At 39.4% G+C, this 16,200-nt stretch overlaps 1 protein-coding gene across 7 annotated transcripts in view; it reads right to left on the bottom strand.

Moving 5' to 3' along the window:
* Positions 1-1,624: 1,624 nt before the first annotated feature.
* Positions 1,625-16,200, bottom strand: part of LOC137113660 (SH2 domain-containing adapter protein F-like) — a 94,287-nt gene continuing 79,711 nt past the window's right edge. For 6 of the 7 annotated variants that reach the window (XM_067495287.1, XM_067495288.1, XM_067495290.1 and 3 more), the window contains 3 exons: positions 12,581-12,755; positions 12,305-12,424; positions 1,625-4,964 (listed from right to left, as the gene is read on the bottom strand). In XM_067495287.1, coding sequence (XP_067351388.1) covers positions 4,778-4,964; positions 12,305-12,424; positions 12,581-12,755 — 482 coding nt within the window. In that variant the 3' untranslated portion in view covers positions 1,625-4,777. The other variant, XM_067495291.1, reaches the window with a different exon arrangement.

The raw sequence follows: 16,200 nt of genomic DNA, 5'->3' as shown, positions 1-16,200 counted from the left end.
TTTCATCCCAGGTGCTTTTAAACCTTGATGGAGCTTCTCTGGAGTAGAACAGAGCTGCAGCGGAGGCACAGGCAAAGATCAGGCAAAAATCACAAGGGTTGGGGTAGGATTCGAATGGAAACTTAAAATAGCAACTTCCCACTTTCACTTTTGAGTTGGGGTATTGATTGAATCAGATGAGATAAGAAAAATTAGAAAATAAAAGGACTTGTGGAGCCCAAATACACATAAAAGTGTGCAAGTTCAGTTTCATGCATGGTCATGTAAAAATATGATAAATATATAAAACATTTGCCACAAGAGTAACAAGCCTGTAGCTGTCAACAGCTCACTGTCAGAGTTAGACAAAGTCATCACTGTCTGGCTGTCAGCTACAGTCCATGCTTGAGGTGTGTGCATTACACATTCTGGCTACTATCAAAGGACTCCAGTGGCTGAGAATGTTCCGTGTTTCCGTCCAACCCCCTGCCTCCACTATTCCTGAATGGCTCCTCCATAAAAACTCTTTTGTTGTCTAAAGGCAACAGTTCTAAATGTGATTTTAGGGTAAGGGATTAGGGATTTCTGCTGTTCAAAATTGCCATCAACAGTTCTGAGTGCTTGACTCTGAGCAATTTCATTTACACGCAAACACCCCACGGGGTCTTAGAGCTTGTAAGTATTGTATTGGTCTTCCTGAAAAGTATCCACAGTGAAGAAGTGTGGTTTAAATCCTGTGGTTTTTATACAGCTTTTAAATGGGCATCTATACTGACTGAAAATGGATTTGTATAAGTTATTATAATATTAGAAAAGGATAAAAGTCTAGACTGGAACAGGAACATATGGTATTCGTTCAGTACATTTCCAGTTAAATAAATCAAAATCATCCGTAGCATAACCAAGAGAAGATATTTGTCACTAATCAGCATGTCATCTGAACAAGAGAAAAAAATGTCTGGAGGCAAACTAACTATTCAGAAATGCATTTTAAAAAAATAATAAATACCTAAAATATGTGGATTTTTGTTCCAAGGCATTTACTGTGTAGAAGCAGCACCAATGAGCACGGTTTTTCTTGGAAATGTCAAAAATTCTTAGTTTAGTATGAGTGGATTTCAATGTCATTGAAAATCAGCACTGCTGTCCTCCCTGCTTTTGACTGGCTAACAAATTTCCTCCTAAGTCTGTGCACAGTTTCTTCAGGTGCTAAAAATCAGATACTGTATGATTTACACTCCTTTCATTAGAGAGAGACAAAATATGTTGCTGTACACTACTTAGTTCTCAAAAAGGTGCTATTATCCAGAGGAGGAAATGTTATGTGGAAAACAAACATGCAAGATTTAGAAACATCATGAAGATAAAGAGCAGAATGAAAATAAAAATATTAAGGACTGTGTGACAAAGTGGATCAATAGAGAACAAGTGCTGGAGCACTGGCTTGATAATAGCTGGAGCATCCTGTCCTTGACTCAAACAATAGTCGCTCTTCACTATTTATCGAATGGCCTCACCATGGTAACCGGCAATGGTGACGACACAGGAAGAAGCTTTTCTCCTACTAATAATTATATGTTTTCCCTATTGTGGTGGGTCTGTGTGAAACAACAGAAAAACTGCAATCAAAACATCGAATCACACATTGACTCATAAACCCAATTTTATTTACTTTGAACCATGATGGCTTTATGCCCCCATACAATACATTCAGTATATACATTTGGCCACGAGGGACTGTACAGAGATATGTTATAGTAGTGCATACATACTCGGCACAAAAATGTACACAAAGGAAACTCATTCATGCCACTTTACCAAAGTAAAGTTATACGCAAGATACACACAGGGCAAGTCAATGGCTGATGGTTGCTTACACCAGTACCACGCACACGCACGCACGCACGCACACACACACATTCAGGCCCTCACAAACACTGTTTCATGCATGCACATTTGTATGTACACACATACTTTAAGACACTTCTGGGGGAGGAGAAGGGCTTTTTCAGGTTCTCATTGTAGAAACAGATGAATGTGAAGAGTGTGTCTGCTGATTGCAGTAAATCCCTAACCCCGTCAGAACACCATCTCCTTTGTTTCTCTTATTTTCCCCCTCTGTCTCTCCCGACATCCCTTTCTACAAAGCTAAGGCCTCTCTCTAGGCAGTGTGGCCATCATACACTGGCTCTTTCCAAAAGTAGAGAAATACTTGAGCAGCAGTAACTAAATAAGAGCCTGTACTGTTTAAACAGGTAACGATCCCAACAAAAACAATTCATCACACATTCAGTTTATTTTAATTCTGTATTTCTTCTTAGGCTATCTTCTCATAAAGAAATACATAGGTCCACTTCAACAACACACCATTTCCTTATAAAGCTAAAGAAAGAGACGCCTCCATCTGTGTGCTCACCCACTGCACTGACAAAATAAACGTCTACATACATCCCACTTTCTGCAAACTGCTCTTACAAATCAGGTCTTTCTGCTGATTGCAATTCTTCCCTGTGGACATCTTGTACCATCACATTTGTTAAAAACAGCTGGAGGAGGCCCACACACCAATCCTTTTCTCTTCGGTAACTGCAGTTTTAATTTGCATAGCACTCAGCATAGATACAGTTACAGCCAAAATGACTTTGACTTCGTACATATAGAGCAGACATGCTAACTAAATTCCTAGAATTAGTCATTTTCAGCTTCTACCAAACCACTTAAATTTTCATTCTGACTTGAATTTGCTAAGCAAACCACCAACTAAAGGACTTATGCAACTCAAAAAACTAACAAAGGTTATCTGCAAAGAGACAAACTGATTAGGCTATCACACTAGACTCACTCTGTGGTCTTCACACTGTTGGCAAACCAGCACATCTTTGCTGTGATAGGTCAGCAATATTATATGCTGTGGGCTTAAATACTATTGCCTCTGTTACGATAAACTACAAACAGCAGGCTACAAGATAGACATATCATTCATATGATTTGCTAAAATCAAACTCGGAAGAAAAGCCAATTAGTGAGTCACAGGCTGACTCTTAGTCTTTTGAGATCAGGGGAGCTAAACAGAAGTGACAGCTAAAAAGGTTCAAGCAATAACCATCAGCAGTTTGTACCAACTGGGTTAAACACACATTCAAACTCAGAAACTCTGTGCACACATTCTCATTCTCACAAAAACCTTCATCCATACTCAGATTCGCACATGTATGCACATCTAGCAGTAAAGGCTAAATGAGAGATTTTAAGTGGAAGCATGACAGGGTGAAGGTAGGTGGTTATCAGGTTCAAACACACTGAGCTGTGATCCGTCTAGGCCAAGGGGAAATATCCGATCGTCTCTCATGTGATGCTTGACAATCCTGTTGGTCAGGAGACACCGTGACCCGTGTCCCTGAGTCAGGCCACTGAAGCAAGCGTGCATCTAGCAGAACTAGAAACAACAAAAATGCAAAGCACCACAGTAAAAGGAGGCAGGAGTAGTCTCAAAAAACATGATCACATCGGCACAGAACAATGAGGGCGAGGGGGCCGAGGGGCGATCACAAAGGAGGAACATATCAGTAATAATTACCCAGAATAAATTACAGTCACAGAACAATCATTAAAAGCAGAACTGGAAATCAGCTGACCTAGCGGACTGATCTGACCCATGCATTATAAGGCATTAACCACACATCTGTTACTGACATCACACAGTATCATATTAGTGACTATACATACAATTGCTGATCTGGAAAATCTTTTTTTCATTGAAAATGTTTTCTTAAAAAAATCTTGGATTAATTCTATTCAAAAAAACATCTTCCTAAAACCAATGATTGAATTTTAGGGAAACTGGGAATGCTGAAGGGAGGGCAGATCAATGTCTGCAATCCCATTGTACCTATTGATCTGTAGATGGGGGAATGAAATTGATTTTCTGAGGTAGACAATGCAGGCATATTTCATTCTCCTGATGCAAAGCCATTCTAAGCATTGGTAGTGGGGGTAATATGGTCCCTTTGGACAGGCTCTGGTCTTGCCTAAGCTAGTTTTGTCGTATCACGTGGCTCGACCATCCATCATGCTTTCCTGTCCGTCTCCCTGCTATGGTACTTAAACTGTCTTTGGTGTGATACACCCACTCAGTGATGGATCGCAGACAGCATGCACTATGACAAGATAGAGAGATCAGTCCGCACAGCTAACAGGCCTGTTGTTTCCATGTAGCTGGGGACACACCATTCATACAGGGCAAGTTTATTCAATATTCTGGCCACTGTATGGGGCCCATGTGGACAATAACCCTTAACATGCCTCATAAATGTCGCTTCCCTTACAAAGCTCTCACAATCTTTAGGTCCCCTTACAAACAATTACAGCATCAATAGAGTCTAACCAAATGAGAAAATCTGACCAGCTTGCTCTTACACAGATGTCATGATGTGCACTGGAAAAAAATATTTTATAATAGAAGTTGCATCCCAGTCTGCTGTACCTGTCTTTTTTATAAATGTGTTAAGTGGTAAGGGACATCAGCTCATCAGTCTGTGGTGTAATGCAGTGGGTGTCTTTCATAAATAAAATAATTAAGATGTTTTCAATATTGAGTCTGTTATATGAGATTGTATGCAGTAGGCCTTCAAAAAAGGTCTGGAATCAGTTGGCCAGTGAGGTGAAACAGGATCAGCAGTTTGAGAGGATTCATCTTCCCATGAGCCTACAAGGCTCTGTCTGGAGGGACAGGAAGTGTGGAGCCACAGGTGGCCCAGTGAGTACAGCAGGGCCTGACACCTACAGGTGACCCAGAGCACTAAAGTGTCCTAATGGCTACAGGGTAGAGCAGGGACATGTGTTCGGCACCCTTGATGGGCAGCTTGCGGCTGGAGTAGAAATGGATGATCTCAGGCACGCTGTCAAAAGGGCAGCTGTTCTGGCCCAGAATGTACTTGTTCTCCTTTGTCCGTGACAGCTTCATGTGCATGAAGCCCTGGCTGCTCCTGAGGAAGATAACGAACAGGAACAGAAAACAACTTGTTAGATCCACATGTAAACATTATTACAGTTTTTCTCTTTTTGTTTGGTCGACTCTGAAGTGAAATTTTAAAAACAATTAACAAACAGCGCAAATCACAAGATGACTGGCCAACATGACACAGCAAAATGCTCTTGCAGCAATCACAAAACATTACAAACATGTAACAAATGCTAATTGTTCTTTCAAACAATATAACACAATGAAAAAACAAAATACAAAATTAATCCTTAATATCCCATATTCATTTTAGTAGAGATAACAAACCCTGCTACACTGCACCTCTGCTTTTTTTAAATACTGTAATAAAGAGACATTTCCTAAGATAGTTTTCTTTCATTCCTGGTGTGCAGGGATTTCTGTACAAAATGGTCTTTGACATGATCTACAAAGAACATCTAGACCAATTTAGACTCATAACAACGTACAGCATTTGTACTGTGTTCTTTCTTCAATGGGAAAAACAAACAAACACACACACACAAACACACTTGTTTTCCATATTTTATATATATATTCCATATTATAAGCTGTTAACACTGTAAATACTACTACAAGAATATAGAAAAATAAAATACGTAATAGTCAAATAGGCCACAGGTTCTGCTGATATACAAAGAGGTGTGATTAGAAGAAAGAGGAATCATGATGTGGGAAACATGCACATGTGAGATTTAGAAACATGAAGATGAAGAACAAAGAGAAAAGAAATTTACAGTACAGGTGTGAAACCAGTGGCATGGCATAGTTGGCATAGTTGGAGCCACATAAGAGACTAAAAAAGTTATATAGAAATTTAGAAGAAAAGTATTGCAAACTCTACCCATCACCACTCTGCTGACAGCCCTTTTCTCTTTTACCTTCACAGTTGTTGCTTCCTACAATATGTGACAATGTTCTGAAAGCTGGATTACCTGTGATACCTTTGGAGCTGTCTAGGGAAGAGACTAAAAGCCAGGCTGCTTAGGGTGCTGGGTTTCACATGCAGAGCATCAGGATGAGGCTAATGAACTTGCAGGATAAATCACTTAAGCTACAGCAATAAATGCATAGCAAATTAAAAGCTCCCCGTGTGTTTCTAGGAGCCTTTGATCGATAGATTTTACACCTTGCCAGTAATCTTAATCCTTAAAATAGAAAATGACTTTGATTGAGCTGTCAAGTTATGCAGAACTAAGGTTTAGTGAGGATCTGATGCAAAAGTAACGGTCCTAAAATCCTACTGTAAATATAATGTTTTTTTCTCATTTGCCTTTTACAAAACACATTAGCATAATAGCTTCTTTAATCAGAAGCTAATGTTTGTAGCAAGTTATGACTGCAGCAGACACATATACTGTGCACTTAGTTGCTGGAAGTGGCCATTATGGCATGTCATCAACATAATGTGCTCTGATTCTTTTCTGGCTAACATAACCCCCACCTACTCTATTATATATGCTATTATTTTCCCCACAAATCTGAAATGTAACCCCTGTTGTTGAAGTGCCAATAACTGGCAACACTGAGGACAGTAACACAATCTTTCAAATGCACTAGAAGAATGAACGGAGAGAAAAACAACAAGCATTTCATTTTCTCACTAACCATTTTGTTCATCCAAACGCCCCACAGTAGGTAAGCATCATAGCTGTGGACCCATCGACTTATGGGGCAATGCCTTATTGTCCACACTTTGCATTCTGCCAAACGTGTGTGCAAAAGGTGTTAATTAGGGGAGACATTATTTATTCTGTCAGCAAAAGCAGGATTTTGATAAGCAAATAGGATAGTCAAGCGTGATGATAAGATGTACAACCTAAACTAATTTTCCATGTACTATCTGTTTTTACTCCGGATTAATGAAACACAAACACGTTTTCGATGTCACTGGATATAGTGTAATTCCACTGTAAATGCATGCACAGATTTGTGCCCATTATCTGTAATGAACAGGAGCAAGAATTGTGCTTTAGGCATCTTAAATGTGAGGAAGGTCCATTTTTTTACTTATCTCATAATTACATGTGTAAAGCCTGCGGATGAGTTCGATCCCTCATGCACAGACATAAACTGGCACCGAGATAAAACTTGGGTGAGAAAGAAAGCAAAGAATGCACAGGGTTCAATTTAGGGACAACCACCAACAATTATGTAAACTGATAAATGGTGATCGTTTTCTGCAAGATTATGCTTTATTCAATAGACGAGACAAATCTTTTTTTTTAAGAATAGCATAATGATGAATTTTATTATTAGCATTATTATAGAGATATGGAGTAATCCATGAAGCAGTGGAATCCCGTGAACTGTATACAGCTGAGGATGCAAAATATTTCAAATCTTTCAACGATAACATATTTTTTTTATTTTACAGGCGAGCTGAGTTTAATAGCTGAAGGCAAAAGTAAACACAACTATCTTCCTTCTCCATTACCGTTCTTCTGGCCTCCACATCGGAGCATGTCATTAAAAAGTTCATCATGATTTGAGGAGAGCAACAGAAAAATCCCTAGCCAGAGGTCTCTACAATTGCAGAATTCTGCAAATGCTACCAGGAGTGCACATTAAAAAAAAATATCTTCCCAGCAATTAGGAAGCAAAGTGCATGTGATATATAGTCATGCAGAGTGCTCAGAGACAGGTGTTAGGTTACACAGAACCACACTTAAAAAGGCAAACACATCAATAGCATCATTTTTAGATTCCCAACTGATTTTACAGTCAGCGTTTAGGGCTGCTCATCATGTTACAGTCCTACAGACACAGAAACCAGGACAAAAGAGCAATACAGCAAGGCTGCTAATAAAATAAATATGGGGCTATTTTCAAGAAGACAGGCCTTTGTAGTGTTATCATCATTTCAATGTGTTTTGGGGGCTTCTATTGTCTAATCAGGATTAATCTCACTGGGGAGGTCTGCTGTCCTGTTTATTGAGGGCTATGACTTTCATTTGAACCCTGTACTATTCAGAGCAGGCTTATCTCCCCTTCAACATATTGGTTTGCTACATGAATGATGCTCTCAGTGTTATAAACCTATGGCACCAGAAAAAAAGGAAAAGTCATCTGCCAAAATGATGATCCCTGGCAGGAGCAATGACCTTTTAAAATGTTATTGGGCATTATATATTCTTTGTGTCCATTATTTCACATGAGCACAAATTTAATGAGTCACGATAATTCCTTCTATTCTGTAAAACAGAATTGGTAATATAAACATATTGTTGTGTGAAGCAGGCTAAGAGGTTTAAAAAAAAAACAATATCTGTCCTCTACTGTAGTTTCAATCGAATTGATGGACTAAGCAAGAACACTGACAAATATTTGCTTTTTTTTTTCTAGCTCATTGTATAAATAACCTGCAAAAAGTAAGACGTTCAAGTGTTAGTGTTAAAGGAATACATTTACCTTATCTGCACAACTTAAAGGAAATCTGATGATTTACGTCTATCCATTATCAAAAAAGGAGACCATAAAAGTACGATGTGTCTTTGGTAGAAGAGTTAAAATTTAGTTTTGGTAGTTTTCTCAAATGGCTATTTATTTTCCACTTGTCTTTGCTCTGCCTTTAAACTAATTCTGTTGAGAAAATTATCTTCTTTCACCAACTATTTTTCTGTGCAGACCGGAAAAACATGTTGTGCTGAGCCTTCTCATGAGATAAGAGACAGGAGGCCGGTGCTCTGAGAGACTTGTGAATGGTTTAATATGATTCAACCCCCTAAAAGGGTTTTTCTCTATAGAGAGAAAGAAGAGAGAGGTGAGGGGCAGGTGAAAGAAAAAAAGTGGAGAAAAAAAAGAAGTTGTGAGGGCAGACAGAAAATGCTTTCCGTCGGGCCAGAGTACTCTGGAGGCTAGGGGTCTCAGTGACGCCTGTCTTTTTCAATAATGCAATACACATATGTGCCACCTCATGGCCTTATGCATTTTTCAGCAACCTCAGACATGGAGGATCTTCACCTTGGGTTTCCACTTATTTTCAGTTGTGGAAGGGGAGATAGGCTTGTGTAGTAGGCTGAACTCAGAGTCACCTCTGACTGCCCTGTGGTGGCACCTGTCAGTCCCTCGAATCACCCTGCAGATCACTTTCTAGGCTTGATCTAACTGATGCCAGGGGCACAAGATAAAAGGTTCTCTGACACCTAGAAGCTGACTCACTCAAATGTGACAACAAATACAGAAGCAGAACATTTTATATGCAAATGTTCTTCCCATTTTCTTAAGTGCTTTTCCTGCCAGCTCACTGCCACTACCTTTGAGTAGTTTTTTAATACATATATAAACAATGACATATTGTATCAATACAAGAAAAATAAAGAGCTTATTTTTATTAGTCTCCTTTGAGGCTCTTTTCTTTACAGATTTAACTTCTGCCCTCATTAAAGCTAGCTCAGGGCCAGGCATAGAGTAAAAGAAGAAAACAGAGCCTGCAGGAGGTTTTTGCATACTACTCTGCTTGGACCCAGGAGGGTAGCTCTGGGTCCCATTTTGCGTAGGGCCTCAAAAACATTTAGTCCAGGCTTGCAGGCAATACCTGAAAGACGAAGGGAAGAGTTCCTCTTCTGGCTACAAGACCAGGCCAGCTATGCTGGTGCTCCCACTGAGTAACACACAGTAATACACTGCCCTGTTGCACTAACAGTAACAATCTTCTCTTGTTTTTTCCCTATTTTTCTACCTCTTTGTGACAAACAGCTATTACGGTTGCTACAGAAGTCATCTCACAACTTGTGTTTAGTTGTATCCAAACTTGGCCTTTAGGTCAGAGAGGCAAGCATGTGGCAAAAAGATGGAACAGTAATAGTAAGGCGTCCTTTCACTTACAACAGAGTCACCCATTAGTCAGACACTTTGCCGTACTCCCCTATCATTTGCTCTAGTAGTGCAGCTCATTACTGAGCATAGGCTGGACAGCCGTGGGATGTGAATTAGTGTGAATTAGTGAGGTCATTACTAAAGAATGATGTTAAAACATTTAAACACAAGCTAAATTAAATAAAACTTTGATACATAAGATGAAATTCTTTGCTCCTCTTATTAACTCATTGAGTTTAATCTGTTAAAAATATTCCACTACATAACTTTCAGAGCATTAACAGTGCTGGTCTTCTGTTCATACATTGAAAGCAATGATTGTCATTTTATTGTAAACAGGTATAACCTCTTCAGTCCATCGCCTCTTTGATGAAATAGAGAGGTGAATTGCAAAAGTTTTGTGGGTGACTGTGGTGCAGGAAGGTGGAGCAGTTGTCCACCAATCTCACAGTTGTTAGTTCAATAGCCCCACCTCCTCCAGTCACATGTCAAAGTGTCCTTGAGCAAGACACTGAACCCCAACTTAGTTGCTCTTGATGAGCGTTGGCCAGCTGCATAGCAGCTCCCCCATCGGTGTATGAGTGTGTAAGAAGCAGTGTAAAGCACTTTGAGTGCCAATAGGTAGAAAAACACTATATAAGTGCAGACCATTTACCAAATGCAACATAAAGTAGCACCTTTGAACACAGTAAAGATTAACAATTACTTCCCTGACTGTAGTATGTTTCTAAATTCATTGGAATGAGTTGATCACTCTTTTATTAATTAGAAAGAACCTATTTGCTTCATATATGAGTGTGTGTGATTGTGAGTGTGAATGGGTGAATAAGAAGCAGTGAAAGCGCTTTGAGTGCCAATAGGTAGAAAAGTGCTATATAAGTGCAGACCATTGACCATTTTACAAAAAATATGATTATTGGTTCATGCTCAAGAATGAAGTTGCTGCTCATTAGATATTATACATATTAAATATATAGGGTCTAGGCCAATTCAATTTTTCTTGCATGAGCATTACATGTTTAAATCACAGTTTATTATTTATCACTGAAATACAGATTGTTTACAATAGCAGTAATTATGTGTAGATTATAATCCTGCTGTGTTTCTGTGGGTCTGAACCATGAGAGATTCTTTTTGTTCTTTACAATGATGCTTTTGAAACTGCTACCATAGAGAAATGTATAGCTATAAAGTGGCTGGCTTTCTCTCAGATTTTTTGGTACTCCTAAAAAATGTATGTCATTTTTTATTTTTATATACCTTTTATGTTTCTCCATAACCTCACACTCTCAAAATTTTGTGTGCCCTTAATGTTGCATCTGTGCAATGCAATAAAACAGCGTACATCCATTGTCCCACTTGCTTAGACTTGATTTAATAATGTAGCATATTTAGTTTACCCTGCTTAAATGTCATTTTTACATTGCGTGGCCTTTGTGTTGTTTAGTACTAAACCCTTCAGGCAGACATTTAGATTCGTTAGTTTGTTGGCAGTTAAAACTAGTAGAGAGACAGCACCCCAGCAGTGAGGACGTCAAACTTTTTTTGTAATTTAAATAAAGCAGAAACAGAAGCAGTCACACAAGCATGACATGGCGGATGATCAGTCACGGAGACGGCATGAGAAACAGTATTACATTTACCTGCCATCATATAAAGCCTCTAGCTAGATAAGCTTTGCTGTAATAACAAAGGCCCATCATGTCTCTCTTACAGTTAAGGTCATCACAGAGTGGTGAAGATTGTCCTAAATGTCAAATAGTTGATCATACCTTGTGATGTAAAAAAGACTTCATATAAAGTAAATGTGAACAGATTTTCTGATAGCTCAAGCAAATTCAAATTTCACAGTTGATTTGACACGTTTTCAGACAGGAACATATTTTCATTATTTTTTCAAAGCTGCTGCACTGGTAGCTGGTTGTAAACATAACTAAATCAAACCCAGTACAGCCACACATTCCTGTCAAAGCAATGTTTTATGAGCACACCTTAAGATGAAGTAACCTCCACCATGTGTTAGCCTAAACCAATCAGAGTGGCTCCTTTGGTTCCCCTGTGGTGTATGAGGCAGGGATCAGGGGTCACTAAGGAAGGGCATCATTAACTGAGTTGTGGGCACATCAGCAAATCAAGAAGCTTACAGATCGAGAGAGGCTACCAGGATGAGGTGGAGGACAAAGTACGGGCAGGATGTAGGAGGGGGACACCTTTTAGACAGAGGTCTGAAAGGGGAAAATTAGCATAGTGAAAAGGCAGATTCAGCAGACTACTGGGGCACAGGTATACAAGGACCTTGACAAGCACGATATTAGAAAGCTAGACTACGTGTGTTCTAGCAGTAAGCACGTGCAGCTGCTGTGACACTAGCTTCTGTCTTCTGTAGACAAAATATACTAAACTAACAAATATTTTCTTATTGACTTTATTTTTTTCACTTAGCAGTTATTAGCATTTCTTAATTCCATATGAGATTTGTTATAAAGGAGAAGAATATGCTGTTCTTACTTAAGGGAGAGGGAGTAGTCATTCTTGCTGGTCTCGCTGTTTCTCACAAGGTAGCTGGCCTCCTTACACAGCCTGAGCAGAGACTCAGCATCTGTTCTGCTGATCGCTCCATGGTACCAACTACAGTAAATATTATAATAAAAATGGGGGAGAATGGAAAATGCAGAAAATAAGGCATAGATAAGACATGACAAGAGTCAAACCTGCAAAGGAACATTAAATGAACAGAATAGTGTATTTAAAATTATTTTAGCTAAACTCCAAGAATCAACTCACAACTGGCTTTCCAGGGGCATGGTTGGGTCAATACGTTCCCCAACAGAGGAGCTGCAGTGGTCTAATGAAGTCATTTTGGTATTGACCAGACAGCCACTGGAGACTCGCTGCAGTGGACGAGTTTTTCCGTCCTTTGTTGGCGACATTCGAGACTTGTCCACCCCATCAAACTGAACTGCAACAAAGGAAAATACCAAGAAATCCACAGATCCCATATTAATGCAACACTACATTAAAACTTCAGTTAGGGTCACCTAGAAAAGCTACTGGGCTTAACAGGAAGTAGACATTTGTAAAACGTTTCACAAATATTGCTGGTACATGTGTTAGCTGAACTAGTTTTGAACAGTGTAAGAACCAAAATTCTCTCACACAGACTCACACACCCAAACACACACACTCACTTCTGTAACATTCAACTGAAGGACATTTACACACAGTGGAGGAGGCATAAATCAATCCTTCCCCACTGTGCACACATTTCAGTGACAGAAAATACACATACTGTATGTACGACCCTTCCTCTCGAAACCACCACAAAACCATATTCCTGTGAATACATTCACATATTCTACAGCATGTGCATGTATATGGCACACACAAACTGCATGGTCATGCAAACAAAGCACACTTGGAAAATTCATTTGAACAAATATGCTCACTTGGACTCATACCCCCTCAAAGCCCCATCCTGCAAGTTAAAGATTAAACAATTTTTTCAGAACTCTCACGGTCAACTGTGGACATGACAAGCTCATTTGGCAAGCTCACAGGGAAGTGTTTGTTAGCATGTGAGGGCTGGAGGTAATCTTGATAATATGAATAGTGAAGGTCAATGACCAAATTCACAGCCAGTCAGCACAAACGAAACTTTTTTTACTTTATTCACTAATCAAACAGGATCGGAAAGGGAAGATAAAATTCACATGACAGGGAATTTGCACTTATGGTGCAAAAGGCCACAAGATTGACAGGCTTGATGCTGTGTGTGTACATGTGTTTTAACCATTTTCCCTCAGTCATCCATCACTATAATTGATGTCACAGCACTCTTGGTTTTGGAAAGACCTATTTAGAGCCACTGACATGCTTCCTCTAGCGATAACAGATGACCAGCTTCTTATATCAACTGAATGACAAGAGTTAGCTGGAGATTCTTAGCTGCTTAAAATTTGAAGAAAAACACATGAAAGCTGAGACCTTGATGGAAAGACTTAATGTGTTATAAAGCTAAAAGCCAATGGATACTGTCTGTCTGCAGCTCTCTTGTCTTGCATCTACTGTTTACCAGGCTGAGCACTGCAGCTACTGTACAGACGGACAGGCACTGTGAACTTCACAACATGTCAATGGAGATGGGCCTACAATTCGCTCAGTCAGAAGATAACATTACACTACACAGTTTACGGGCTCGCCAAGTGATCCTGTAGCACGCTGAGTGGGATGCCAGTCAGTATCAATCAATCAGTTTCAGCTACACAAGACAACACCATGTCAACACATTCCATTGAGCTTGTGGACATTACTAAGTAGCACTAAATGAGAAAATATATGCCCTTCTGTAAGACCTTGTTAATGAAACAACACAAATGAATGTTATAGATCACTAACTCTCTAGGGCCAAGAGGCTTTGAAAGACACTGACACAATTTAAAGTTAGTTTTGTGTAATTTAATATATATAATATAATACTTTTGTTTTATCAAGATGTATATGCATTCAGAAAAGAAGTGGAAAGACGGGGCATGAAATGCATTAAAGCTCCTGAGCCATAGAAGAACCTAGGATGCTGTGATTATGTGGCATCTTGCCTTCAGGGAACTCAAAATATATCCCTTTTTAGAAAAAAATGTTTCCCAAATGTTTTTAAAAAAATTATTGAAACTGGTTATTAAAATACTAATTTTATTTTCTGCCAATCAAGAAATCAAGTAATTATTTATCGAATTGCTTAGCTCTAAAGTTGATCAAATGTATACATTAAAGCATTGTTTCCCAATATTATGTGCATGTGGTCATTTACAAAACAGCAGCATCTGGTTAGGTGCTCTGGTCAAAATGTAAAATGATCTAAAATTTGACCAAAAACAAAGACTTGAAGTTCCCATTAGATGGTCCAGGCTCCAGCTCCCCACAACTCTGAACAGGATAAGCAGTTATAGATCACACATGGAAATATTTTTACAGATAAAACTGTTCTTGTTTCAGCTTCAACCACCAGGGGCTCCCGTTCACCTCCACACGCAACTCCAGGCTGAACTCGCTGGCCTTAAGCTCACAATTGGGTTTCCTTAAACATAAACTCATGGAAAGGATTATTCCAAATTACTCCAGCTACCGTTGTTATCTTGGCCTCTACATCTACAGCTGAGTCTTAAAATGACAGCCAAATTGTACTGTTGCATGACAGCTGGATAAATTGTGGTTCTGACCTCAGATCCATGGAAGACTATGAGCTGGGGTTTCATTACCTGAGGTTATGATGCTGGGACGCTACAGACGTTCAAATGATTATGCCGTGTCTCATGTAAGTCCACGTGAACAACGTTAATAGTTCTTAACTTTTCATGCAGTCCATTTGAATCACATGTTGACTACTGGGAATACAGTGTCACAAGGATGAACATACAGTATATGTGTAAGGGTGAGAAATTGTGTTTCCATGGAAACTGACCAAGGGGACAAGGGAGATGCATGTTTGCTGCGCTCATCCCTGTCAACGCTGACAGATCACAACATGAAGATGCATCCAATTGCTCTCGCTGCCTCCTTCGCTTTCAGTATCTCCCTCCCTGTTTGCATATGTCCAGCCCATCTTATTTTCCTCCCACTTACCTTCTTTTTCAATCTTTCTATCTTATTCTGGCCCTGTCTTTCTAAACCACTCTCTTTTTCTCTGCATTTTTATACATTGAGGAGTAGAAAAAGATAGTGGCAAATGTATTTCTGATGGTCCTGATGCGGGGCTCTTAGTTACTGATAATGTCTGTTTCTGGGACTAAAATGTTAGTCTTTACCTACTTACATTAAATGTCCATATACAGTGCACATTGTATTTGGAACATTCTAAGAATTTTCTGTTTTAGCTCACTGTTTCACATGTGTGGCTGAAAGAAAAAAAAAAAAGATTTCAAGAATGAATGCTGTTATCTTGGTTTCCCCACACACTCCATCTCTTAGTGTATCTACAGCATACTCAGCCATCCGCCTGACCTCAGTGCATCACATTTCCTTCACTGTCTCTGTGCCCACACTAATTCTTCCTCTTGGCCAGATTCAACACAATCAGTGCTTTATTTGACCTTGATTAAACCCATTTTTCCCCTCTGCCACGAGGAAAGGTTGAGTGGCTATTCTCAGTGGAACTCACCCCATCAACCTTTCCTGTCAGGGATGAGACTTTTCCAAAGCCAAAGTGCAATGTTCTACAAGAAGAGAATTACTCCAGAAGGAGAGCCCCCAAACCAAACAAAAGTATCATTTTATTTGCTCAAGTGTGAATGAACCTATGTCTGCTTTGATTGCCAGGCATCACACCAGCAGAGCTTAAAGCTGTTTTACAGTTATGTTTTAGGGCTGAATATCAATGGAAGTGAACCAGACCTTTCATTCTCTGGAGC

The sequence above is a fragment of the Channa argus genome, chromosome 2, assembly GCF_033026475.1.
Source record: "Channa argus isolate prfri chromosome 2, Channa argus male v1.0, whole genome shotgun sequence".
Classification (NCBI taxonomy): Eukaryota; Metazoa; Chordata; class Actinopteri; order Anabantiformes; family Channidae; genus Channa; species Channa argus.
This window is presented reverse-complemented; position numbering and strand designations above follow the sequence as displayed.